This window comes from Telmatherina bonti, assembly GCF_933228915.1.
Source record: "Telmatherina bonti genome assembly, chromosome: 15".
NCBI classification, from domain to species: domain Eukaryota; kingdom Metazoa; phylum Chordata; class Actinopteri; order Atheriniformes; family Telmatherinidae; genus Telmatherina; species Telmatherina bonti.
In genome coordinates, this window is record NC_136613.1 from 27,349,265 (window position 1) to 27,375,223 (window position 25,959).

Below are 25,959 nucleotides of genomic sequence, written 5' to 3' on the forward strand. Positions count from 1 at the left end.
AAAAGAATAAACAGGGTTTTCCATAGTTGTAAACTTTAGCGTACATGTATTGTGGTGACTATGTTTATTACATTTAAAATTACAGTTCACGGTGTAATATGGTGCATAAATCTGATAGAATTTCTGAAACCATATCTCTATCTGGACCTCCCAATATAGTAGATATTGACTTCTACCCTGCAAGATTAGTATACTATAAAACCAGAATAATTCCATTTTTATCTCTCTGGCCATTTCGTGTTGTAACAATACATGCAGATCAAGCCTTGGTTTATATATAATTTTTCTGTGTGATTTATAATTATGACAGTGGTAACACTGTGAAAAGGGGTCAATGTCCCTATTCCAAATATCTTTTGCTGTAAATTAGCAATGTTATACAGTGGTGTGTTTTGTTTCTTCACAACAAGAATGAATTGGATTGAAGCTTTCTGATTCTATCGACCCTTGCTGTGTGGATTTTGCATGTTCTCCCTATGCCTGTTTGTATGTTTGTTTATTTTTTCTACAGTCCAGAAATGTGTGTTAGGTTGATTGTGATTTTCAGTTGGCTGTAGGTGTGTGGGATGGTTTTGTATTTAACCTGTGACTGACTGGTGATGAACACGGGTAAGGTGTAGCACTGCCTGGATAGATATCCTAATACTCTCTAAAGTCTGGTCCCTGGGGCCACTGGGTAGTTGGAGATGTTTCCTGCTTCAACAGAACTGACTGAAATTTATGAATCTTTGTGCAGAACTTGAAAACAATCTGTTGGAGCTATTTGATTTTGATCTGGTTTTGGAGCAGAGAAACAGCTAAATCTCAAGGACCAGAGTTTAACATCCCTGCAGTGAAGGATGACACGGGTGTAGCAAATGGATTTAAATGCACTTAAACTAAATAAATTTATTGTCACTTTCTTTAAAAGATGAGCCAGTCAGTCTTAAACTATACTGTCTGGGCTGTTACACTTGAGGATTTTTTTGTGCTCATATTCCAAGACTTTACACTAATGTTATAGGGTGGAAGAAAACAAAAAACACAATTAAAACTTTTTTCTGGTCTTTTTTTTCTTTTTATTATTTCATAATGTATTTTTGTTGTGTTTTGTTTTGATTTATAACAATTTTTAATGTTTTCAATGTAATTTAACATAATATATTATAATATATTTCTCTTAATTGTGACACTAGGAGTTTCTGTAGACAAAAAGTTTTAAAAATAAAACTGAATTCATGTCTGTGCATGGACCCAAGTGTGAATGACACTGTGTAAGTTATAATTAAAATGGGTTTTAATTTATTAAGTAAAGTCGCATACATACAATTTTAACCAACCACAAATGTCCCTCACCGGTTGCCGGATTTCTATGACGAAGCAATGTGTTGTCATAGAGACGCAGTACATAACAAACTACTTTCTATTTTCTGCGGCGTTTCTTTCTTTCTTTCTTTTTTTTAAAATCACTCTAATTAAATACATTTCGGTAAATGAAGTGTTCCGTGTTGGTTTGTTTTTCACAAAAGGTAAGGTTGCTTTTACCTGTTACACCACTTAGTTTTAAAACAACAATCCCGTCATATTTAGTCGCTGTTTCTGCTCTCCTTAGTTTCAGTTTAGCATCAGGCATCATTATGAATGACTACTTATGAGCCATCCGAAAGAGAGGCCAAGTGTATAAATTTAAACAACTTTATAGCCTATACTTTACATTGTGTATATCTTAAATGCATGCATTCATTTCCCCCAGCCATGATAGCTGAAGTCCGGGATCCTGACCCTTTGGTCTCCATCGTCCCGTGGAAACGCTCCACCGCAAGACAGAGGATAAAAGTAAAGTCCAATAACAACTTATTGTTCCCCCTGTAATAATTTTTTTATTTGATATTTAGTGTCATAACCAAAACTTTTTAAATGGTACTCTCAGCAGTAAAGCCTGTTAACTTATGTATGATGAAAACATACAGGAGTCATGTCCAATATGAAACTGTTGTTACTGTCAATGGCAATTTTTTAAAAGATAAAATGTGCTGTAATACTTAGCTGTTCAGGTCTCTCATACTAAGATTTTAGGTGTCTGATAAACACAAACTGCCTTTTCTAAACTCTTTCACATAATGTCATCAAGGGATGATTGTTTTAAGTCTCATTTTTCTTTTAAAGTCACTTCAAGAAAGTATGTTTTGCAACTAATGTTCAGGATCCAGGCATTCAGTCTCGACAAAGAGGTGGGGGCTACCAAACACAAGCTTCTAGCCAAAGAAACTGCTTCTTGGGTCTGGAAACTACACCAGAGCTGGTATGGGAGGACTGGCACGTGGGAAGAGAGTTCACCAAGACTTTGGTTTTAAAGAATGTTTATAACAAGATGCAGAAACTGCACATAAGGTCCTAAAAAAATCACAGAGACATACTCAACGTCACAAGCTACACATTTGATCTGCAGGATAACATCGACTTTCCTTTTCTCTTATAGACCACCGGTGTCTAAGTTTTTCTCAGCATCGATTCCTCCGATAGTTAATCTCAGCCCAGGGACGTCTCTCTTCATTCCGGTCATCTTTAGACCCTATGGAAGGGTAAAATAGCCTAAATTTTAAGCCCATAGCATTTCTGGAATGCAAAAAATGGAAGATGGCCATTGGTATAACGTATTCCATTTGTCTGCTTTCATGTTATCTGCCTGCATAATACTTTGTGTCCTTTCCTATCTGTATTGCACAGTGTGAGTATGATGACAACATTGAAATTCAAGCTGGAAAAGACAGCTTTCAAATATACCTCCGTGCCATAATTCCCTGCCCTACTTTGGAAGTGCCTGAATCTGTGATGCTCCCTCTTTGTGCTGTTCAGGATTCCTCACAAACTAATTTCCGGCTAAAAAATGTCAGGTATCTCTGAGTGTGGCTCCAGAAATCTCATCTGTCTGCACATTGTACATGTTTTTTGTGTTCAACGACAAGAAAGTTAAAATATTTTATTTATTTTTCATTGAATAATTTTATCTATATTTGCCTCTGATCTTCCAGTAAACTCAAGGCAGTCTTTCAATGGGATTGTCCTGCACAGTTCCAGCTGTGTCCAGAGCGAGGCCTGTTGAATCCAGGCCAGGAGTGTCTCATTACAGTTGTCTTTCGACCACAAGAGGCGTTGGTATACCAGCAGCAGGCATACTGCAGATTTGGAGAAGAAGGCAACAACTCTGATAGTTTGTGTGCTGTGCTTTTACAGGGACTAGGTACAGTTGAAACTAAGCATCAATCAGCTGGTTAACAGTTGTTAGAATACCGACATCTTCGGCAAACATGCATTTTTTTTTTACTGTTATAAAGTGTATGATCTGTACCCCAACAATTAATTGGGGTTCAGATCATTCGGTACCTAAGTTGGGTTTATCAATCTGCCGTAAATTCAAAATACACCATTTAATAGTAATTAATTCTTAAAATAAAGCAACACTGAACATAAGCGATATATTGTTATGGATTGATCCACATTGCACTGGAATAGATGTTTAATTTAAAAAAAAAAAACAGCATGAAAGTATATGAGGGACAATGGGATATAAATCTTTATTGCTTGATGTCTTTTCAGCTAAATATCCATATCTCCAGCTCAGAAATCCCAGTAGTAAAGATGAAGACCATGAGGTGCTACACTTTGGGTCTGTGGCAGTTGGCCAGAGTTTACGTAAATACTTTGAAATCTTCAACCCTTCTCCAGTGAGTAGTACACACACTTTTACAAATACACTCTCAGATGGCTTCCATCACCCCTCTTTTTTCAATTCTTTCCCCTCAGGTAAATGCATCTTTTTCTCTGTCACATCTTCCTGCTGCTGCACCTGTGTTTGAATCAGAATTCAGCTGCGATGTCACCAGGGGTGAGGTGATGCCTGGTGAATCACTACAGGTCTCAGTCACATTTTTTCCTGCAGTGGTGGATGCTATCTCTGTTGAATACTTGCTCCTGAAATATAAAGGGGCAATCAATGAAATTCAGCTCAAACTAACTGGAAAATGTACTGGTAAGCACACACCTAAAATTTCTATTGTTTGAAAAAGAACTATGTGAAAAGAAATTACAAGTGTATGTTTGTTTTTTGCGTATAGGTTCTGAAGTGTCTTTGTCCTCCTCTGTGATGGACTTTGGATGTGTTGATGAAAGAAGATCAGCAGTAAAGAAAGTGGAGCTGATTAATTCTTCCAATGTTGAGGCTATTTACCAATGGGATATTGACTGTGTGAACAGTGTGTTTAGTATACTACCACCAAATGGCACTTTACCTCCACAAAGTAGCACCACACTAAGGGCTTTTTACAGACCCACTCACCCTATGGGTCACCACAGGAGAGTCGCATGTCTCATACTGCACGGGGTGAGAAATGCAAATTAATGGACAAGAGGCAGACAGATATCACTAAAAATGCCTGCCAGTTTACCATGTCTCCCTTTCAGGAGCCAGTATTTCTGGATTTGATTGGTACCTGTCACTCAGAGCTCCAGCAGCCAGCCATTCTGAAACCTGAGCACCTGGTTCTGTATAAGCTTCACTGGTTACACAGACACCTCTCATCAGATTCCGCTAGTGCCTTGCAGCAAGGACGTGATACAAATGTAAACCAGCAGAGGGAGCACTTCATTGTAGAAGAAGTACTGAGGGAAAAAAATGTTTCCCATTTAAATATCTTCTAAGAAAATACTCAATCGCATGTGTAAACTGCTTGTTTTAATTATGGAAAAAATAAAGTCTCTTTCTTTGTATCTTTTTCTAGCTGTCAAAACCACACACTAGTGCTGCCATATCAACAACACCCATGGAAGAATTCTACCAAATCTGCTCAGGATGTGTGGATCCTCCCTGTTCTTCATCTTCATCTCCGCATGTATCTATCATGCCCAGCAAGCTGCTGTTTAATCACAAAACAACATCTTCTTCATTTGCTTCATCTGCTTCCTCTCAGTCTGTTTCCATCACAAACCACACCAGAGGAAAACTCAGGTAGATCTGATTTTTCACATTGATAGTAAGTCTTCTTGCTTTTTTTCCTAAATGAAATTTGACCAATAAACTCACATTACACTGATTCTGTATTAGCCTTATATGGACTGTCACCCAAGAGTCTCCATTCTCCGTCTCGCCCTCGTCATGTGACTTGGCCCCTCTAAAATCCACCTCATTCCAAGTGACGTATGCTCCCAAGCAGCTCAACACCCTGCATGGAGCACAACTTGAGTGCTTTGCATACTATAAGGTATTGCTGTTTGAATCACTGAAGTAGATAATCAGTGATGTCAGTGGTTTGGAGTTTAAAATACAGAGCTTCGTCTTTCTTAGTTGTTTTACGAAGTTCTGTTTTAATGTTACTTTTGCACTCAATGCTGCAGGACAGTCCCGATAAAAGACAGCAATTGTTGTGTCCGCCATGGTGTGTGACTGTTAGAATCATCGGGCACTCCTTTCAGCTAGGCAAGGAACACTTCATCCCAAACTGCTCCCTGAAGCCCCATCAAGTGGTGAGACACTACCACAGCCAATGTTTATATACATTTTTATTTACAATCACAGTAGATAGATCTGAGGGCTTGTGACATAATGGGAAGGATAAAATGACAAAAGCTAAACTTTTTGTTAACAAATGCATTTTCAGTTATCAGCCTTTTTCTTTTGTCTTTCTTCTGTTAATCTGATTGAATACGGGATCATTTTAACATTGTAAAATATTATACTGTTATGTAGAAATAATCACTATTTTATAAGTAAAACACATAGAACTCGTCCACAAATGTACAGCATGGTGCTTTCTGCTAAACAGAAGAAGACAAATGATTTGGTTATAACAGATTTAAACTTCAGGAAGGTTATTGCATCATTACTAAGATCCACATCTTAGTATTTACAATGAAAGCATTTTAGACTAATTGACTAAAACATGTTAAATTATATAAATTACATGATTTATATTAATCAACTACAGATGATCAAAGTTAAAGTCGATCAATACAGTCCTGCACGTTTAAAGAGATTCTTAGTTAAGAGCATAATCCTTTTTTGACAGGTGTTTCCAGCACTGGGTGGCACTTTCTATCGGACTGTGCTGTTGAAAAATAACGGAGACCTTCCCCTCACTTTCTGCCACGACTATGGCTCAAATTTCCAGACTACACAATCCATGCCTATACTGCCAAGCTGTGGTATTGTTCAGCCAGGAAATCACCAAGTCCTCACTGTCAGAGCAATTCCCACAGAAGACAATCCTAAGCAAGGGTACAACATTTCCCTGCAGCTTAATGCAGCAAAATATACAAAGGTATCACTTTATATAAGGACATGTGACACACAGTTATTATTATTATCATTATTGTTGTTGTTTTTCTTATTAATAATAATTTTAATATGCAAATATCTCTCTTTCCTTAAGGAACTGACTGTTGTCAGTGTGCTGGAAAAGCCTCATGTGTCTCTTGAAAGTGGCAACAGTCTATATTTTCATCCAACTACTGTGGGCTCACAAACCCAGCGTACCCATCACATCAGGAACTTAAGCCGCCTGCCTTTACGGTTGCTAAACTGAGTTGCTATCTTTCAATTACTATTCTGGTCCTGTTGCCAGAATAGTAGTTATTTCTTGACATTTTTCTGTGTGTTGTTTTTGGTCTGGGTCTATGTCACTATTATAAATCTTATATGTAGCTAACTTTCTCCATGGCAGGTTTCAGTGGAGCATCCCAGAGTCAGACCAGGAGGTTATCTCTGTCAAATCAGATGCCGGAGAACTGCTATCCAATGACAGCTCAGTGAGACACTAAGAGATTACCACAACTGGGCAACTAATGCTATTAATGACTTATTAAAAATGTACTCATTAGTTGATTTTTCTTTTATTATAGGTCCAGATATGGTCCTTCAGTCCTCTGGCAGAGAAAACCTATATGATCAAAGCTACACTCACCTTCTGGCAACTCCAGAGTGATGAATCTAACAAGTCACACCTCACCCTTGAAGTTTCAGGAATGGGTTTAAAGGGCTTCTTAGAGGTGGGACAATCATTGTGGCTGTGGGGAGCTTTTATACTGTAATTACGTATATCTGGTTATAACATGTTAGTTTAGACAACAATTCCAGACATTAATATACTTTGAATGAACTGAATAAAGCAGCCGTTGCTCATTTGTTTCCTTTTCAGGCAGAGCAAGCAGTCTTAGATGTTGGGGATATTTTAATAGGAAGCTGTCGCTCAATTGAGGTTCCTCTTCTGAACAACAACCCCTGTCCTGTCTCTTTCCATCTCTCTGTACAGCAGATGCTTACAGATAATTGCTCTTCTTATGACTCTGAAACAGAGGAGAGTGGTAATTGCTTCTGTTTCCTTATTATTGTTTTACTTTATATGCATAATGTTTATCTGTTTTCAAAATTTGCTTGTGCATCAGATAGTTGAATCAGTTATGTCATACACTGGAAGATTAATATTGTCATGTGTTGCAATTTAAGCCCTGCAGCTGGACTTTGAAAGGGGAACCATTGCCTCACGTTCCACAATGCTGCTCCGATCCACTTTCAGGCCTCATAGACAGGGCCAATATGTCTGGACATTCAGCTACCAGACTCTAAATACCAGTGGTAAGCTGAATATATACAATCATACTATACATCCTGATTTGTTCTTACCTTTAGTTATTAATACTTTCTTATTTAAGTTTGTCTTTGTGTCTGTCTGCTTGCAGGGTTTGTGTCACACCCTCTTCAGGCACTGTGTGAAGTGCGAGCTAAGGCTGTGTTTCCCACTTTACAGGTGATTGATGGATACAGTAGTGGGAGTGTGGGCAGGGTTAGCAAGGCACATTTGTGGAAACTCTTCTCATTGGACAGCCTCAATAAGCACTTGCTGTGCAGCCCTTTGCCTACAGAGCTGACTTTTAGAACCCCTACTAAGCACAGGTTAGTTTGAGGCCATAATCTGGGTCGGAATGAGCTCTTTAAATTTTATTATAAATTAAAATGGAATGACTGCTCTTGTTTATTTTCTTTTTAAGAACTGTTTCAGTGGGGAGTGTCATCATGACATTATTTTTTTTCTCTTCCTGTTTCTAGCTCACGCAGTTGTCCTTCCATTTTCACCACAGTCATGTTGGATTTCAACTTCAGTTCAGCTCCTTTGAATTCAGACCCCACACATTTTCTGTTGATGCTTCACAACCCTGGTTCTATCCCTGTAGACTGGTATTTAAACAACCGATTGCAAGATATACATCAAAGTGAAATTATACAATGCAACAGAGATCAGATAGAGCACAACCTTCTGTTTTTGTATAAAATTGTTAAAAACTGAATTAACGCTCTGCTTCTCCAATTGATCTCCAATATCAGGACATTCTTATTTCCTGAAGACCAGCAGATGGAGCTGGAGTACTGGTCAGTGACTGGAGAGTTCAGCAGCACTGAATTGTACCAGATGAAGGTACACATTCTGTTATTAAAGAGAAATAAAAAACATTAAAGCATTTTACATGTCATAGGAAATTTTATAAACATTTTTTATCAAATCAGTGATCAAACATTCATAAAATAAATTTTTAAAGTTTTCTTCCATCTAATTAACAGGTTCAAGACAATCAACTATTCAGTGTGTCTCCTCGTTCAGGAACTTTGCTCTCTGGCCAGAAGAGGGCAGTAACTTTCAGCTACAGGTCAGGAATCCTCACACTACACACAGTACAGCCTCAGGCTTAACTTTAACACACACAAGCTTTTAGTATAATAAATCATTTAATATATTTGGAATGCAAGTTACATGTCTTTTGTAAAAAGAAATTCTTATATGGATCAGAATAACTGATTATATAAAACAAAAACACTGAAATGCTTTTCCCTCTTAGTCATGACCTTGTCGGAACAGATCGACTTCCCGTTGTGTTCAAACTGTCTCATGGCAGAGAGATCTTGGTGAGTTTTATAATGTGCTTGTAATTATTCAAGTCTGTCGACAGTAGTTCAAATAAGTCTGATAATCCTACTAGAAGTGAAAAAAATATTTTTGCTGTCATCTCATTCAGTTTTATTTCTTTAATTATTTGATATATTATGATGCTTTAATTAACTTGTGTTTTTTTTTTTTCTTTGTGCAGCTAAACTTTCAGGGGATGACAGTGGAGAAAGAAAAAGCATATCTTCACTTTGTCTCCACTCAACATGTCTTCACCTCTGTTGCTATTGGGGACTGCAGTCCCCCGAGACAGGTCTGTGTTTAATTTTTCTAACATTTAGCTATAAGTCATATCCATGAGCTACAATTCCAGCTACCAAGACATGAAATACACCCAGAGGTGAAATAGACCCAGGCTGCATATATACTACTCACAAAAAGTTAGGGATATTTGGCTTTCAGGTGAAATTTATGGAAAATGCAATATGTTCATGCTGCAGTGATATAATATCATAAAAGTAAGACATTTAAGTAGAAGGATGCACTACTGATTTCCTCATCTCAAAAAATTCATTCAACACAAAAGGTAACAACAATGGTAGTTACACCACAACAAAAAATTTGAACGTCTCAATATCTGGTCATGTGCCCTTGAGCATCAATTACAGCTTGACAACGACGTCTCATGCTGTTCACAAGGCAACTTATTGCCTGCTGAGGCATGGCATCCCACTCTTCTTGAAGGGCAGCCCTCAGGTCATTGAGGTTCTGGGGTGCAGGGTCTCGAGCCTCTACACGACGGCTCAGCTGATCCCACAGGTTTTCAATGGGATTCAGGTCTGGAGAGAGTGCAGGCCATTCCATTTGAGGTACACCAGTCTCCAACAGCCGTTCCCTGATGATGCGGCCTCGATGAGCAGGAGCATTGTCGTCCATGAAGATGAAATTAGGCCTGTGCTGTTCATGTAGGGGCACAATCACTGGATTAATGATGTTATTCAGGTAGTATGGGCTTGTCACTGTACCATTCACAAAGTGTAGGGCAGTTCTACCAAGTTCTGCCCACACTGTAACACCGCCACCACCAAAAGCTCGCCTGGTGACAACAGTGGCTGATGCATAGCGCTCTCCCTGACATCTCCAACATCGTTGCCGGCCATCATTTCTGCTCAGTGTGAATCGACTTTCATCAGAGAACAGCACTGAGGCCCACTGGTTCCTCGTCCAGCGTAAATGCTCCCTGGCCCATGCAAGACGATGATGCCTGTGCCTGGTGGTGCGGTCAGGTACCCGTGCAGGTTGTCTAGCACGCAGACCACGCTGATGGAAACGGTTTTGAATGGTCTGACGTGACACTTGGGTGCCTCTCACCTCTCTTAAACATGCCTGGAGTTGAGTGGCATTCATCATCCGGTTTCTCAGGGCAGTGTTCACAATGTAGCGGTCATCAGCACGGGATGTGGCCAAAGGACGTCCACTTGAGGGCCTTTCTGTGACTCTTCCAATCTCTCGATATCTCTGTTGCAACCTGCTGATGACACTCTGTGACACTCCAAGCTCAGTGGCCACTTCTGTCTGAGAACGTCCTGTTTGAAGCATCGCAATGGCAAGGGACTGTTGTTCCATTGTTAGGTGTCGTCTTGGTCTCATGATGTCAAAATGTGAACAGCATGATGAGGACAACTGTTTAAACACAAGCTCTAATTGAACCAGGACATTTATCGGTCAATTCAAGGATCACACACCTGCCGTGATTTTTGCCGTTAAGCTCCTTGTTAGAGAACAGCAACTTGTGCAAAATTTATTGAAACATTTAACAGTTTGACATGTGCATTTAAAAACTTAGAGAAGATCACATTAAGTTCACCTGTACAGGTTTGAATGCATTTTAGGCTTGTTGTGAAATTTCACCCAAAAGCTGAATATCCCTAACTTTTTGTGAATAGTGTGTGTATATATATATATATATATATATATATATATATATATATATATATATATATATATATATATATATATATATATATATAAATATATATATATATATATATATATATATATATATGTCTGTTGTCTTTGTTGGTGAATGTGTTGAGATGTTCCAGAGGAAATCTCTGATCTGTGTATATTTATTAACTGTGCAGATTTATGAATTGCACAATGGTGGGGCAGTGCCAGTCCATTACGAGGTGGATACAGCTGCTTTGTCACAGATTCAGGATGATAACTTTAACCATCCAGTGTTGCAGTGCCTCAATCCAAAAGGAGAAGTCCTTCCTGGGACGACTGCTCAGCTGGAATGGATCTTCTCTCCACTGGAGGCAAAGATGTACCATGTATGCACTGAACCTATTTTACTTTCAAAACATTGGCTTTTGGGACCATGTCTCTTTCAAAGGTTTTCCTTCTCTCATTGTCTCTTTTATTATGATTAATTCCTCATAAATGTCCACAAATATTTGTGGCCTTTTTTTCCCCTTTGGATTGTATCACCAGATGGATGTTCCCATTAACATCCAAGATAATGAACCAACACTGGTGAGGTTTGAGGGATGTGGACTTGATTCTCCGACACTCGACTCAAACATCTCTGAAGGTGATAGTAAGACTACTGTACACTCTGTCCAGAGGGTGCCTTTTCCAGGACAGGTGAGAGTTCCTATGAAAATAATCAAACAAAGCAGTGTATTTCCATTTAGTATATCGTTCAGTTATTAATACGTTGCTTATAATAACTTGACATAAATATAATTGGATTATTTTTTTAAATGTATTGCCTTTTTGAATCAAAATATCAACAGCTTTGAAAGTTTGTATTTTGTTTGTGTTTACAGGTGTTATTCCTGTCTAAGGACAGCATCTTGCTAGGAAATATCCCTGTTTGTTTACAATCTTCAAGAGTACTCTTCCTCACCAATGTATCCCACACAGACACTGTTCAGTATCTATGGGAGCTGTCGCAGCATGGCTACCAGCAGGTCAGGTTTGCTAGATGAATCTGTTCAGATATGGAGCTAAAAGCCTAATCATCCCCTTTGAACCAGCTTGTTTGTGTGCATGTCTTCCCAGTTGGTGCATATTCATCCAGAGCGAGGCCGTCTTGGTCCTGGGGAATGTGACCTTTGTGTCCTCACCTTCACTCCTTCTGATTACCCCACCATTTATCAGCTTGATCTGGTCTGCCAGGTACTACCATGTAGATTTTAGGATACATTAGTTAACAGATGGTCTGATATTTTAATAAATAGGACCACTGGTTTACCAACTATTCCACTGCATAATGTGTCTTGCTGCTGCCTTCTCCAGGTTACACCAGAGGCTGCACTTCATCAGTATCACAAAGCTTTACATCACTGGGAAGAAGAAAAACAAAGACAGCAAGATGAATTCACAATCACAGACAAAAAACCTCTGGAGAGACAAAAAGTGTTTATTGATAAGGTTTTAACTCTGAGACACATTGTTTAAAAAAAAATCAGTTTGTGCAACAGTCTATTTTTCACTTCCTGCCCATTTAATTCTAGATCCAGCAACCTGTAGCAGCTCCATCAAGGAAAGGGCCACCACTCAGAAAATACAAGGTTTTCTTCAATTGCTATAAATTTTTTAAAGTGTGGTGATAAAATATGAGCCTTTAAGTGCACAACAACAACAATGTGGGCATCTTTTCCATTTCCCTTCCAGACTCTTCCTCCTATATGTGCCAGCAGAAGTTCTGAAACAGTTGGCCGTTTATTTACCAGACAAACAAGAGCTGAACGGCGACTACAGCAGGAAAAAGCAAAAGAATGGAGACGACCTGAACCCCCCCAACCTGCTCTGCTGCACCTGAGCGTTACAGCACACTCCTATGGACTTCTGGAATACCTCACTCACTGTCCAGATCAATACAAGAAGCTCATGAGGTAACATCTTTCACATAGTTCATATAACCTAAGCAGATGTCCAACTTTACAAATAAACTTTCTTTCTACAATAAATCTTTTCATATTTGAAGTTTAAGAAGTTTTCATTCCTGCTTCAGAAAGAAAGATTTGACTCTGTGTGCTATCATATATTCCGTAACATTGGTTTTCATTTAATTCAATTTCATTCAGCTTGGCTTGTGTCGCACCAATCTTATCACCTCAAGGCATTTTACAGAAGCAGCACAATTCATTGTAGTCTAATTTTTATCCAACTGCCATAATCCAAGCCAATTCATGAAATAATTGCCAAGGTAAAGAAACCAACGGACAGAAACTACAAAGATAGAAAAATCTTAAGCAGTACCCAACTCAGGAAGGGGGACTGTCTGTCTCAGCCAGCTGAGAGAACAAGGTGTAGTGGTCAGCAGCACCATGACTCTCTGTGCCAGGGATACCTGCTGAGAAAGAAGAGAAAAACTAATATAAACAACAATATCATATTTAGATATAGAGAAAAAGGGTAAAAAGAGAGAAACAGAAGAAAGTGCTCAGTGCATCATGGAATGTCCCCAAGCATTAGTTTATAGCAGGTGTAGTAAACCCTGGACCCTGACGGCCAGAATCCTGCAGGTTTTCCATGCATCCCTGGTCCAGCACACCTGAATCAAATCAAATGGATCAAACTGGTTATCAAGATCTGCACATCGATTCATTCGTTTGAATCTGGTGTGTTGGAACAGGGAGACATCAAAAACTTTCAGTTCCCCACCCCTTGTCTATAAACTGCTGTAGTTGCATATAACATTACAACTAAGGATAACTAAGAGTCATCCCAAGTTGGCCCTGACTACATGCTTTACCACAAAGGAAAGATTTAAGATTAATTTTATAGAGAAAGTGGCTCTTTGCTTCCCAAACCCAGACTGGGAGCTGGCTTCACACACAGGGGCCAGATAACTGAAGGTGCTGCTTCCCAATCAACTTTTAAACTAAACCTGCAATTTGAGAGTGAAGAGCTCTGCTGGTAAATATGAAACCATCAGAGTGTTAATATTAAATGGAGCTTTGTCTTTATATGTGTGTAGAATAATTCTATTCTGGATTTAACAAGGAGGAATAAAGAGAAACTAAAATTTTAGCAATACAGTATGATCTCTAATTTCAGCTTAAATTTTTTATCTCTTTCTCTCCCTTTTCCCTTTTCCCCCAGGAACCTTCCACTGACTAGGACTCAGCAATCTGTAGGAACTTCTACAACCACATCTCTCTCTCCTGGGTCATCCATATCAATCCACAGCCCAGAGAGAGGCATTATCCAGAAGATAATAACACTTCTGTTGAGGTATCATCTGCAGTTATCTACTGGAAGCACCTATATGCATAGTTTTAAGATATTATGGGTTAGTGAGGCAATGATTTACAGATAAGAGCTCCAAAATGAATCTGTGTATATAATCATGTATCTTTCTCTTCTCTGGCGTCACAGGGACATTTTTGATGATTCAGCCTTCATCAAGTCTCTGGCTTTATCCTACCAGCCTGCTAAATACAAGCCTACACACATTTCCTCCAACATCCGCTACGTTTCAACCCCACCTTGTTCCCCCACACATTCCTTGTCTTGTTCTGCTTCTACACCTCAGCCTAACTTTTTGTTACATGAGATAGTAGACAGAAAGGGAGTTTCAGGATGTTCAGAAAACAGACCTCACATGCAGACCATACTAAAGTCCAAACATGTGCCTGCTGATGTTAGTCAGGTTATTTTGATGAACACTGTCCAGAACCTGATGATGGAAGCTGTCAGAGGGGAGCTTGTCCTCACAGCCCACCCACACACCATTACCCTGCCCCCATTTTCTGTAAGGTGAATACAAGCACTATTTTTTACACACACTGACAGAGACTAGTTGTTACATCCATAGTCTGTTATACAAGGGGTTATTATGTTTTGTGCTCCATTAGAAGCAGAACGATGTCCAGGGCCATGACTGATGAGGACCAGTAGACATTCAAGTCTCATATTCCAGGTTTCCTCTGCTCTTTATAAAATTGTGAATAAGGACATTTCATTGGGGGTTTGACACTGTCCTTCGAGAATCATTAAACTGTTTCTTCAGCCAATGTTTTTAATGTATTAATGTGAAAAAAAAAACCCATTTTCGGTGGTTTTGACTTTCTTGATTAATAGTTCACAGGTACGTCTCAGAAAATTAGAATATTATGAAAAAGTTAAATATTTTTTCTCTCATTTCAGAATGTGAAACCCAGATATTATATAGATTCATTACACAAAGAGTGAAACATTTCAAACATTTATTTCTTGAAATGTTGATGATTGTGGCTTATAGATAACAAAAACCCAAAATGCAGTGTCTCAGAAAATTAGAATATTACATAGGATAAATGAAAAAAATAATATTTTAAACATAAATGTCAGGCTTCTGGAAAGTATGTTAATTTCCATGCACATAATACTTGGTTGGGCCTCTTTTTGCATCAATTACTGCATCAATGCGGCGTGGCAATGGAAGCGGTCAGCGTGTGGCGCTGCTCAGGTGTAATGGAAGCCCAGGTTGCTTTGATAGCAGCCTTCAGGTCATCTACATTGTTGGGTCTGGTGTCTCATCTTCCTCCTGACAATCCCCCACAGATTCTCTGTGGGGTTCAGATCAGATGTGTTTGTTGGCCAATCACAGTAACACCATGGTCATTGAACCAGCTTTTGGTATCTTTGGCAGTGTAGGCAGGTGCCAAGTCCTGCTGGAAAAAAAAAAATCAGCATCTACATAAAACTTGTCAGCAGAAGGAAGCATGAAGTGCTCTAAAATGTCCTGGTAGATGTCTGTGTTGACTGTGCACTTCAGAAAACACAGTGGACTAACACCAGCAGATGGCATGGCTCCTCAAATCATCACTGACTGTGGAAACTTCACTGGACTTCCAGCAACATGGATTCTGTGCCTCTCTACTCTTCCTCCAGACTCTGGGACCTGGATTTCCAAATGAAAAGCAAAATTTGCCTTCATCTGAGGAACAGTCCAGTCCTTTTTGTCCTTAGCCCAAGTGAGATGCTTCTGTTGTTGTCTCTTGGTCAGGAGTGGCTTGACACGAGGAATGTGACATTTGTAGCCCATGTCTAGCATCCGTCTGTGTGTAGTGGCTCTTGATGCGCTGAGTCCAGTTTCAGTCCACTCCTCCTGAAACTCCCCAAATTCTTAAATGGATGTTGCTTGACAATCCTCTGAAGGCTGCGGTTCTGCCTTTTGCTTGTGCATCTTTTCCTTTTACTCAACTTTCCATTAATATACTTGGATACAACAATCTGTGAACAAGCAGCTTATTTAGAAATGACCTTTTATGGCTTTCCCTCCTTGTGGCGGGCCAATGATTGTCTTCTGGACATCTGTCAAGTCAGCAGTCTTCCCCATGATAGTGTAGCCATCTGACCCAGACTGAGAGACCATTTAAAGACTCCAGACACCTTTGCAGGTGTTTTGAGTTATTAGTTCATTAGGGTGTGATACCATGACTTTCCAAGATTAAAGTTTTTCACAATATTCTAATTTTCTGAGACACTGCATTTTGGGTTGTCATTATCTATAAGCTACAATTATCAAAATTTTACAGAATTAATGGTTAAAATGTTTCACTTTATGTGTAATGAATCTATTCAATATATGGGTTTCACATTCTGAAAGGATTGACAAAAAAATATTGAACTTTTTCATATTATTCTAATTTTCTGAGATGTACCTGTACATCTTTGGAGAAAGCTATCTATATAGAAATGTCTATCTATAAATATCTGTATAGAAAAAGATAATAGAAAGATAAAAAGATATCTTTAAATATTACACACTAGAGGGCGCTATTGTAGTGTTTATTCAGTGGCTGTAGACTTCATGTATATGGTTTTAAAATCATATTTTAGGGTTTTGTTGTCAATCAATCAGCATGATTAGGAGAGTGCAGTTACAAAGATGTCACAATTTAGCCAAAATATGATTTAGGCCACTATGTTATGAGGATAACTACAAATTATATATATTTTCACATAGGATCCTTGTGAAACATTATCTTCCTTTTTTATTTTTGTTCTGAAGAATCAACCACCAACCTGAGATAATTTATGACAGATTTATTCATCTATTAAAACATTTCACAGCCTCTCATTTAAATAGATTTATTTAAATATGTTTAATTTTATACTCCTATTGATCACATACATAGCCATAAAAATATAATGAACTAACAGCAGAATACAAAAAGGCTATTATTAGGGTCCGAGCCATACGAAGTATGGCAAGGCCCTATTGTTATTGTAATGTTTATTAGGGTCCGAGCCATACGAAGTATGGCAGGGCCCTATTGTTATTGTAATGTTTATTAGGGTCCGAGCCATACGAAGTATGGCAAGGCCCTATTGTTATTGTAATGTTTATTATTATTATTTTAAGCACAACTCACTCAATTTTGACCCCCTTAGACCCCGTGAAAAGTTGCGAAACTTTGCACACACCTCACGTCCGGTGAAAATTTCGATAATTTGGCGTTTGTATGCACGCCAATGCAAAAATGCCTCGACAGCGCCCCCTAGAAACGCCAAAAATGGCCTCTAGAATGGGGAAAAAAATTTTTAGTTTGACGTAGGACGACGAAATTCGGTACACATGTCTGTCACATCAAGACAAGTAAAAAAGTCATTGAAACGCCTGTTCTCATGGCAACGGGTTGTCCGCCATCTTGGCGTTTGCGGCCATTTTTTTGCCCGTTTTTGTCAACTTGGGCGCACCGCATTTGAACGAACTAGTCTGAGGGGATTCATGCTATTGGCTCCACATTCGCCATGGAGCTTCATGACAAGATGGGGACCAAAAGTTATTCAAATCTTTTTGATAGGAGAAAGCGTGTTACCGTGGCAACCCATGGAAAAAAGCGTTCTCGCCATGAAACACGGTTCACTCATATTTTCGCAGAAATACATCCGATCGGAACCAAAATTCAAATAAGTCATATTTTGAGGGTTCTTAACGCATTGTAATATGTATTGTGGGGGGGGGCACATTTTGGGGGGGGGGGGGCCCTAGGGGCCCGATCGTCTACTTTGAGATAGGGCTACGAAATTCGGCACACATGTGTATCAACCCAAGACAAGCAAAAAACTTCATTGTGCAGCCGTTACCATGGCAACACGGTGTCCGCCATCTTGGAAAAAAACCTTCTCGCCATTATACACGGTTTGCTTATATCTTCGCACAAATTCATGCGATGTGCACCAAAACTGTAAATATTCATATTTGGCAGGTCCTTAACACATAATAGAATGTATATTGGGAGGGGCACTTTTTTAGGGGGGCCCCTAGGGGCCCGATCGTCTACTTAGACCTAGGGCTACGAAATTCAGTACACATGTGTAACAACCCAAGGCGAGTAAAAAAGTGCATTGACCACCTGTTACCATGGCAACGGGGTGTCCGCCATCTTGGCGTTTACGCCAATTTAGCACTGTATGCGCATTGTTTTTGAACAAACTAGTTTTGGATTCGTGCCTTTTACTTCACATCCACCCGGAAGCTTTGTGGCGAGTTCGGGTGGAGGGTTCGGCATGAGGCGAGGACCCGATGGATGCCGCTTGCGGCTTTATTTTGTTTTGTTTTTGGTTGTTTATTTTGGCTTTTTTTTTTGTGTGTTTTTGGTTTATTGTTAGGTTTTGTTTTTTGTGTTTTGGGTTGTTTTTTTGTGTTTTTTTTTTCAGTTTTTTTTTTTTTGTTGGGTTTGTTTTTGCATTATTTGTTGTTTTTTTTAGTTACGTTTTTTGTGTTTATTCGTGTTTTTTATGTTGTTGCTTGTTTTTTTGTTTTTTTTTGTTTTTTTTTGTTTAGTTGTTTTGATTTGTGTTTGATTGTTTTTTGTTGGGTTTTTTTGTTTTGTGTTTTCGGTTGTTGATTGATTTTTGTTTGTTTGTTGGGTTTTTCTTTGTTTTGCGTTGTTGGATGTTTTTTGTTTTGTGTTTGTTTATTGTTGGGTCTTTTTGTTTAGTGTTTTTTGTTGGTTATTATGTTTTTTGTTTCGTGTTTTTTGTTGTTTATTATGTTTTTTTTTGTTTTTTGTTGTTTATTGTGTTTTTTGTTTCGTGTTTTTGGTTGTTCGTTGTTGGGGTTTTTGCGTTTTTTGTTGTTTATGGTGTTTTTTTGTTGTTTGTTTTTGGTTGTTTATTGTTGTGTTTTTTTGTTGTTTGTTTTTTGTTTTGTGTTTGTTTGTTTATTGTTGGGTTTTGTTTTTGGTTTTTTATTGTTGGTTTTTTTTGGTTTTTGTTGTTTTTTTTTCGGTTGGTTGTTTTCTGTTGGGTTTTGTTTTTGGTTGTTTTTTGTTGTTACTTAATTTGTTTGTTGTTTATTGTTGGGTTTTTTTTTTTTCAGTTCATTGTTTTTTGTTGGATTTTGTTTTTGTGTTTTTGGTTGTTTTGCGTTTTTGGTTGTTTTTTGTTGGGGTTTTTGTTTAGAGTTTGTTTATTGTTGGGGTTTTTTTTTCGTTTTGTTTTTGGTTGGTTGGTTGGTTTTTGTTGTTTTTGTGTTTTGTGGGGTTTTTTGTTAGTTTTGCTTGCTTTTATTTGTTTGGCCTTTTGGTGTTTTGCTCAGGTGTGGAACCCTATGGCGTTGTGGTCTGTGCTTGTAGTTGTTTTTTTTTTATGTGTACGAATTAAGGTGGTGGAAATGCATCCATTTATTCTGCTCCTGTGCAAAACATGCATAACTGGGAGAAGAATTTACCAATCCTTTGTAAAAACGTGTTGCAGGTGTTCACCTCAGCAGATCTTCATTGCTCTTATTTACAGTTACTGTTAAACATATCAGAGGATGTTATGTTTGTGATGTTTTGGACGGGTGTTGCTGCTGGTTTGTTTGCATTGTCAGCAGCAGTTTCGTCAGCATAGGATGTAACAATGGTCTCTTCTGTCTCACTGGGCTGAATGTCTGCCACATTTATCTGACTTAAGGTCTCAGAAGGCTGATTACTGGTAACAGAAAAGAGTTCCTGATTTTTCCAATGATTAAATGCTTCCATCAACTCGACCTGTCTTTGATTTTGTACATCCATCAGCTCCATTATATATCTTCCATCGCCTTTGCTATAATATTCATCTTTGACTTGTTTGTCGCTGGGAGAGACTTCTGCAGAAGTTACAGCAGTAACTCTGTTAGCATTGGTCACATCGCCTGTGAAGCTGGTTAAACTGTTGACTGATTTAGTTGTTTCTTCAGTACAGGATGTAACAATGGTCTCTTCTGTCTCACTGGGCTGAATGTCTGCCACATTTATCTGACTTAAGGTCTCAGAAGGCTGATTACTGGTAACAGAAAAGAGTTCCTGATTTTTCCAATAATTAAATCCTTCCATCAACTCGACCTGTATTTGATTTTGTACATCCATCAGCTCCATTATATATCTTCCATCGCCTTTGTTATAAAATTCATCTTTGACTTGTTTGTCGCTGGGAGAGACTTCTGCAGAAGTTACAGCAGTAACTCTGTTAGCATTGGTCACAGCGCCTGTGAAGCTGGTTAAACTATTGACTGATTTAGTTGTTTCTTTAGCACAGGATGTAACAATGGTCTCTTCTGTCTCACTGGGCTGAATGTCTGCCACATTTATCTGACTTAAGGTCTCAGAAGGCTGATTACTGGTAACAGAAAAGAGTTCCTGATTTTTCCAATGATTTAATGCTTCCATCAACTCGACCTGCATTTGATTTTGTAAATCCATCAGTTCCATTAGATATATTTCATAGTCTTTGTTGTTATCATCTTCACCTTTGACTTGTTTGTCGCTGGGAGAGACTTCTGCAGAAGTTACAGCAGTAACTCTGTTAGCATTGGTCACATCGCCTGTGTAGCTGGTTAAACTATTGACTGATTTAGTTGTTTCTTTAGTAGAGGATGTAACAATGGTCTCTTCTTCTGTCTCACTGGGCTGAATGTCTGCCACATTTATCTGACTTAAGGTCTCAGAAGGCTGATTACTGGTAACAGAAAAGAGTTCCTGAGTTTTCCAATTATTAAATGCTTCTATCAACTCGACCTGTCTTTGATTTTGTACATCCATCAGCTCCATTCGATATCTTCCATCGTCTGACATAACGCTCCGAGTTGGAACTGCAGAAGGCTGATTATTTTCCTCAGATAAGGGAGTTTGAAGTATGAAAGGGTGATTGAGTGCTTCAGCAGGGGTGATCCGTTTGTCTGGATCCACCTGCAACATCTTTTTGAGAAGACTGATGAATCCATCTGTGTCTTCAGGTTCTGTGGGCTTGTCAGGCACCTTATGCAGTGTTGGCAGATCTTCCAGAGAAGAGATGTTGTCGTAAATATACTTGACGGAAGTAAAACAACCTCCTTCAGATCTTTCATATTCATCCATTGTATTCCACTTCCATTCTGAACCGTCATCCGTCTCCACCGAGTTAAAAAAGGTTTCGGTTTTGAGTCCTTTATCCAGTATGTAATTAGGAATACCTATAATCTTTGAAATGACTTTCATGATGTCATAATTATGTTTGCCTGCAAACAGGTTTTCACCAAGATACAAGAACATCAGTGTGCATCCCAAAGACCACATGTCAACTGCTTCATTGACTGGAAGGCCCAAAAAATTCTCAGGGGCTCTGTAACAACGTTTTTGAAAGGAAGGATGATTACACAAATCACGTGACTTAGCAGTTAGTCCAAAATCAATTAGCTTCACTTTGAAAGGCTGCAATTTCCGGTTTACCAACATTACATTGTCTGGGTTAATATCATTGTGTGACAAACCAATACTATTGAGTGCGTTGATGGCCTCCAGTAGCTGCTTTGCAATTGTTCTGATTTCAGAAACATGCAGTGACTTCCTCTTCCGTTGTATCAAGTCAGATAAGCTAATGTCCAGCTTCTCAAAAACCAGACAATTTACGCCCATGTACTGAAAGCACCTGTGGAATTTGATCAAATTGTTTTTGTCAGGATCTAATTTTTGGATTTGGTGCAAGATCCCAGCTTCTCTTCTTCCTAGTTCGTCAAATTTTCTTTTCAAAAATTTAATTGCCACTGTCCTGTAATTGTTGTACACGTCGATGCATTCGGCCACTTCTCCAGTAGACCCTTTTCCAATAAACTCACGAAGACAATATCCTCCCAACGGATCATGCACATAACAATTTAATTGTATCGCGGGATGAATATCCCTACTGGAACAGATTCCCATTGTAAACTGTGACGGATTAAAAAAAAAAAAAATCCTGTAAATTTGCTAGATACTGAAAACTACTTGTCTTTTCTGAAGCGATCCTTTAGAAATGAAGGTGTGTGAACAAGTAGCTGGCTATTAAAGAGTGGCGGGTCTGACATCATATTCGATTGCCTTTGACATCAAAGGATTAAAGGATCAAAGAATCAAAGGGAAACCAATCTCTGACGATGACGTCAGATTCCATTCTCTTGCTTCGATCTTAAGGACCTTTTGTATATAAATTAAAAGTACTTCCTGTAGCTGGCAGCATATTCGGCACAATGTTGATGTGTTGCCATGGTAACGCCGGAAGCCGGCATTCGCGCTGTTTTTTCTTTGTGCGTTTTTATATAAATTGAATTCCTTTTTTTAAACACAGTTTCGGAGTGTCTGATTGTATTATTTTGGAAATGCTCTGATGATTTTGGCCATTATTTGATTGCTGTGCTGCTGTTTCTGTGAGAATAGGTTTGTGTTTTCAGGTCATGTGACGGCGCCCCGGAAGCTGTTCACTAAGCGCCAACAAGAGTAAAGTAAAAGAGACATCGGGAGGAGTTTTATGCGCTTAATAATTCTACTGCTGGTCTGAAAGGCGAACACGGTATGTTTGATGAGGTATTTCTTTTGTTTATGGATATATTGTAAACTAGGTTTAAATTGGATATTTAAAACGTAAATATATTCTAATATTTGTGATTGGAAAAGAATATTTGAGCCTTGATTTTGAAAAGACAATTTTGTCTTTCAGTTTTCACGGTGTTTCGTGGTTATGGAATAAAGAAAAGTATGCATCAGTAAGAAGCGTGGATTCTTTATGACCAGAGTAGTTATAGTGAAAACGTGGCCCAATTCCACCAAACCACGTCATCTCCTGTTGGGATCATCAGGCTTCAGAGCGCAGACCTGCTTCATCTCCTGTTGGGATCATCAGGCTTCAGAGTGCAGACCTGCTTCATCTCCTGTTGGGATCATCAGGCTTCAGAGCGCAGACCTGCTTCATCTCCTGTTGGGATCATCAGGCTTCAGTGCGCAGACCTGCTTCATCTCCTGTTGGGATCATCAGGCTTCAGAGTGCAGACCTGCTTCATCTCCTGTTGGGATCGTCAGGCTTCAGTGCGCAGACCTGCTTCATCTCCTGTTGGGATCATCAGGCTTCAGAGTGCAGACCTGCTTCATCTCTTGTTGGGATCATCAGGCTTCAGAGTGCAGACCTGCTTCATCCTGTTGGGATCATCAGGCTTCAGAGTGCAGACCTGCTTCATCTCCTGCTGGGATCATCAGGCTTCAGAGTGCAGACCTGCTTCATCTCCTGTTGGGATCATCAGGCTTCAGAGTGCAGACCTGCTTCATCTCTTGTTGGGATCATCAGGCTTCAGAGTGCAGACCTGCTTCATCTCTTGTTGGGATCATCAGGCTTCAGAGCGCAGACCTGCTTCATCTCTTGTTGGGATCATCAGGCTTCAGAGCGCAGACCTGCTTTATCTCTTGTTGGGATCATCAGGCTTCAGAGCGCAGACCTGCTTCATCTCCTGTTGGGATCATCAGGCTTCAGAGCGCAGACCTGCTTCATCTCTTGTTGGGATCATCAGGCTTCAGAGTGCAGACCTGCTTCATCTCCTGTTGGGATCATCAGGCTTCAGAGCGCAGACCTGCTTCATCTCTTGTTGGGATCATCAGGCTTCAGAGTGCAGACCTGCTTCATCTCTTGTTGGGATCATCAGGCTTCAGAGCGCAGACCTGCTTTATCTCTTGTTGGGATCATCAGGCTTCAGAGCGCAGACCTGCTTCATCTCCTGTTGGGATCATCAGGCTTCAGAGTGCAGACCTGCTTCATCTCCTGTTGGGATCATCAGGCTTCAGAGCGCAGACCTGCTTCATCTCCTGTTGGGATCATCAGGCTTCAGAGTGCAGACCTGCTTCATCTCCTGTTGGGATCGTCAGGCTTCAGAGCGCAGACCTGCTTCATCTCCTGCTGGCATCATCAGGCTTCAGAGTGAAGCCCTGCTTCACGTCATGAGGTCACCAACAACCAGGCCATTTCACGTTGAACTAAGTAAAACACAAGTTTCACACCAAGCATTTCTGGCACGATATAAGAGTAAGTTGTAAACTTAACAGTGTAACCACATGGCAAAGCCACTCAGAGCTAGTGAACTAAAACCTTAGAGGTCATCGTTTGGAAATTCAAATCTGTCATCTCATGGTAAAGTGTCATAACTAAACAAAAAGGATCATATAAGTGAAATACACAAGTTGGTGTGATTTGAGAACATATTTCCTTTGAATGACAGATTTCAAAGCAGTACTGTAATTATATAACAGGTTACTGCAGTGTGTCTAAAGCAAGGTTTTGCATTACTTGCAATGGTTGAAGTTGTATATTTTTAGGGTCCGAGCCATACGAAGTATGGCAAGGCCCTATTGTTATTGTAATGTTTATGTTTATTATTATTCTTCTCAGCACAACTCACTCAATTTTGACCCCCTTAGACCCCGTGAAAAGTTGCGAAACTTGGCACACGCCTCAGTCCCGGTGAAAATAGCAATATTCTGGGGTCTGCGTGCACGCCAATGCAAAAATGCCTCGACGGCGCCCCCTAGAAACGCCAAAAATGGCCTCTAGAATGGTGAAAAATTTTTTTAGTTTGACGTAGGACAACGAAATTCGGTACACGTCTCACATCAAGACAAGTAAAAAAGTCATTGAAACGCCTGTTCTCATGGCAACGGGCTGTCTGCCATCTTGGCGTTTGTGGCCATTTTTTTGCCCGTTTTTGTCAATTTGGGCGCATCGCATTTGAACGAACTAGTCTGAGGGGATTCATGCTATTGGCTCCACATTCGCCATTGGAGCTTCGTGACAAGATGGGGACCAAAAGTTATTCAAATCTTTTTGATAGGAGAAAGCGTGTTACAGTGGCAACCCATGGAAAAAAGCGTTCTCGCCATGAAACACGGTTCACTCATATCTTCGCAGAAATACATCCGATTGGAACCAAAATTCCAATAATTCATATTTGGTAGGTCCTTAACGCATTGTAATATGTATTGTGGGGGGGGGGGGCACATTTTGAGAGGGCCCCTAGGGGCCCGATCATCTACTTTGACCTAGGGCTACGAAATTCGGCACACGTGTGTCAACCCTAGACAAGCAAAAAACTCAATTAACAACCTGTTACCATGGCAACGGAGTGTCCGCCATCTTGGAAAAAAACCTTCTCGCCATTAAACACGGTTTGCTTATATCTTCGCACAAATTCATGCGATGTGCACCAAAATTGTAAATATTAATATTTGGTAGGTCCTTAACACATTATAGAATGTATTGTGGGGGGAGCCCCTAGGGGCCCGATCGTCTACTTTCACCTATGGCTACAAAATTCGGCACACATGTGTAACAACCCAAGGCGAGTAAAAAAGTGCATTGACCACCTGTTACCATGGCAACGGGGTGTCCACCATCTTGGCGTTTACGCCCATTTAGCACTGTATGTGCATTGTTTTTGAACAAACTAGTTTTGGATTCGTGCCTTTTACTTCACATCCACCCGGAAGCTTTGTGGCGAGTTCGGGTGGAGGGTTCGGCATGAGGCGAGGACCCGATGGATGCCGCTTGCGGCTTTAATTATTATTAATATTAATTATGACATTTATCTAAACAATTAAAAAAAAAAAAACATTAAAAAAATCTATTTATATCACTGTTTCCTTAAGTAGCTAGCTGTGATGCCCCCCTTACGCACAAAGCTGACAGTTGATAATAGATCATTTTCTGATGAACATAAGGCAAATTTGTTTCATACAATAAAGCCAGAACAAAGCACAACACTGCAGAAAGGCTCCTTTGGTTGCTGGACACTTAGATGGCAGACTAA

General features: G+C 39.5%; 1 protein-coding gene across 1 annotated transcript; it reads left to right on the forward strand.

Moving 5' to 3' along the window:
* Positions 1–1,734: 1,734 nt before the first annotated feature.
* cfap65 (cilia and flagella associated protein 65) lies at positions 1,735–14,688 on the forward strand (the record flags this gene model as incomplete). The annotated part of the gene is made up of 33 exons (XM_079254752.1): positions 1,735–1,815; positions 2,183–2,370; positions 2,459–2,561; positions 2,707–2,873; positions 3,012–3,220; positions 3,577–3,704; positions 3,784–4,009; positions 4,095–4,360; positions 4,441–4,635; positions 4,758–4,984; positions 5,081–5,237; positions 5,371–5,499; positions 6,042–6,293; positions 6,405–6,544; positions 6,696–6,780; positions 6,874–7,020; positions 7,170–7,335; positions 7,478–7,606; positions 7,711–7,924; positions 8,078–8,206; positions 8,354–8,444; positions 8,588–8,673; positions 8,863–8,929; positions 9,112–9,222; positions 11,054–11,245; positions 11,406–11,558; positions 11,744–11,887; positions 11,979–12,095; positions 12,216–12,350; positions 12,440–12,490; positions 12,594–12,814; positions 14,028–14,159; positions 14,304–14,688. The coding sequence occupies 33 exons, from the start codon at positions 1,735–1,737 to the stop codon at positions 14,686–14,688; spliced, it is 5,223 nt and encodes a 1,740-aa protein (XP_079110878.1).
* Between the last annotated feature and the right edge of the window lie 11,271 nt (positions 14,689–25,959).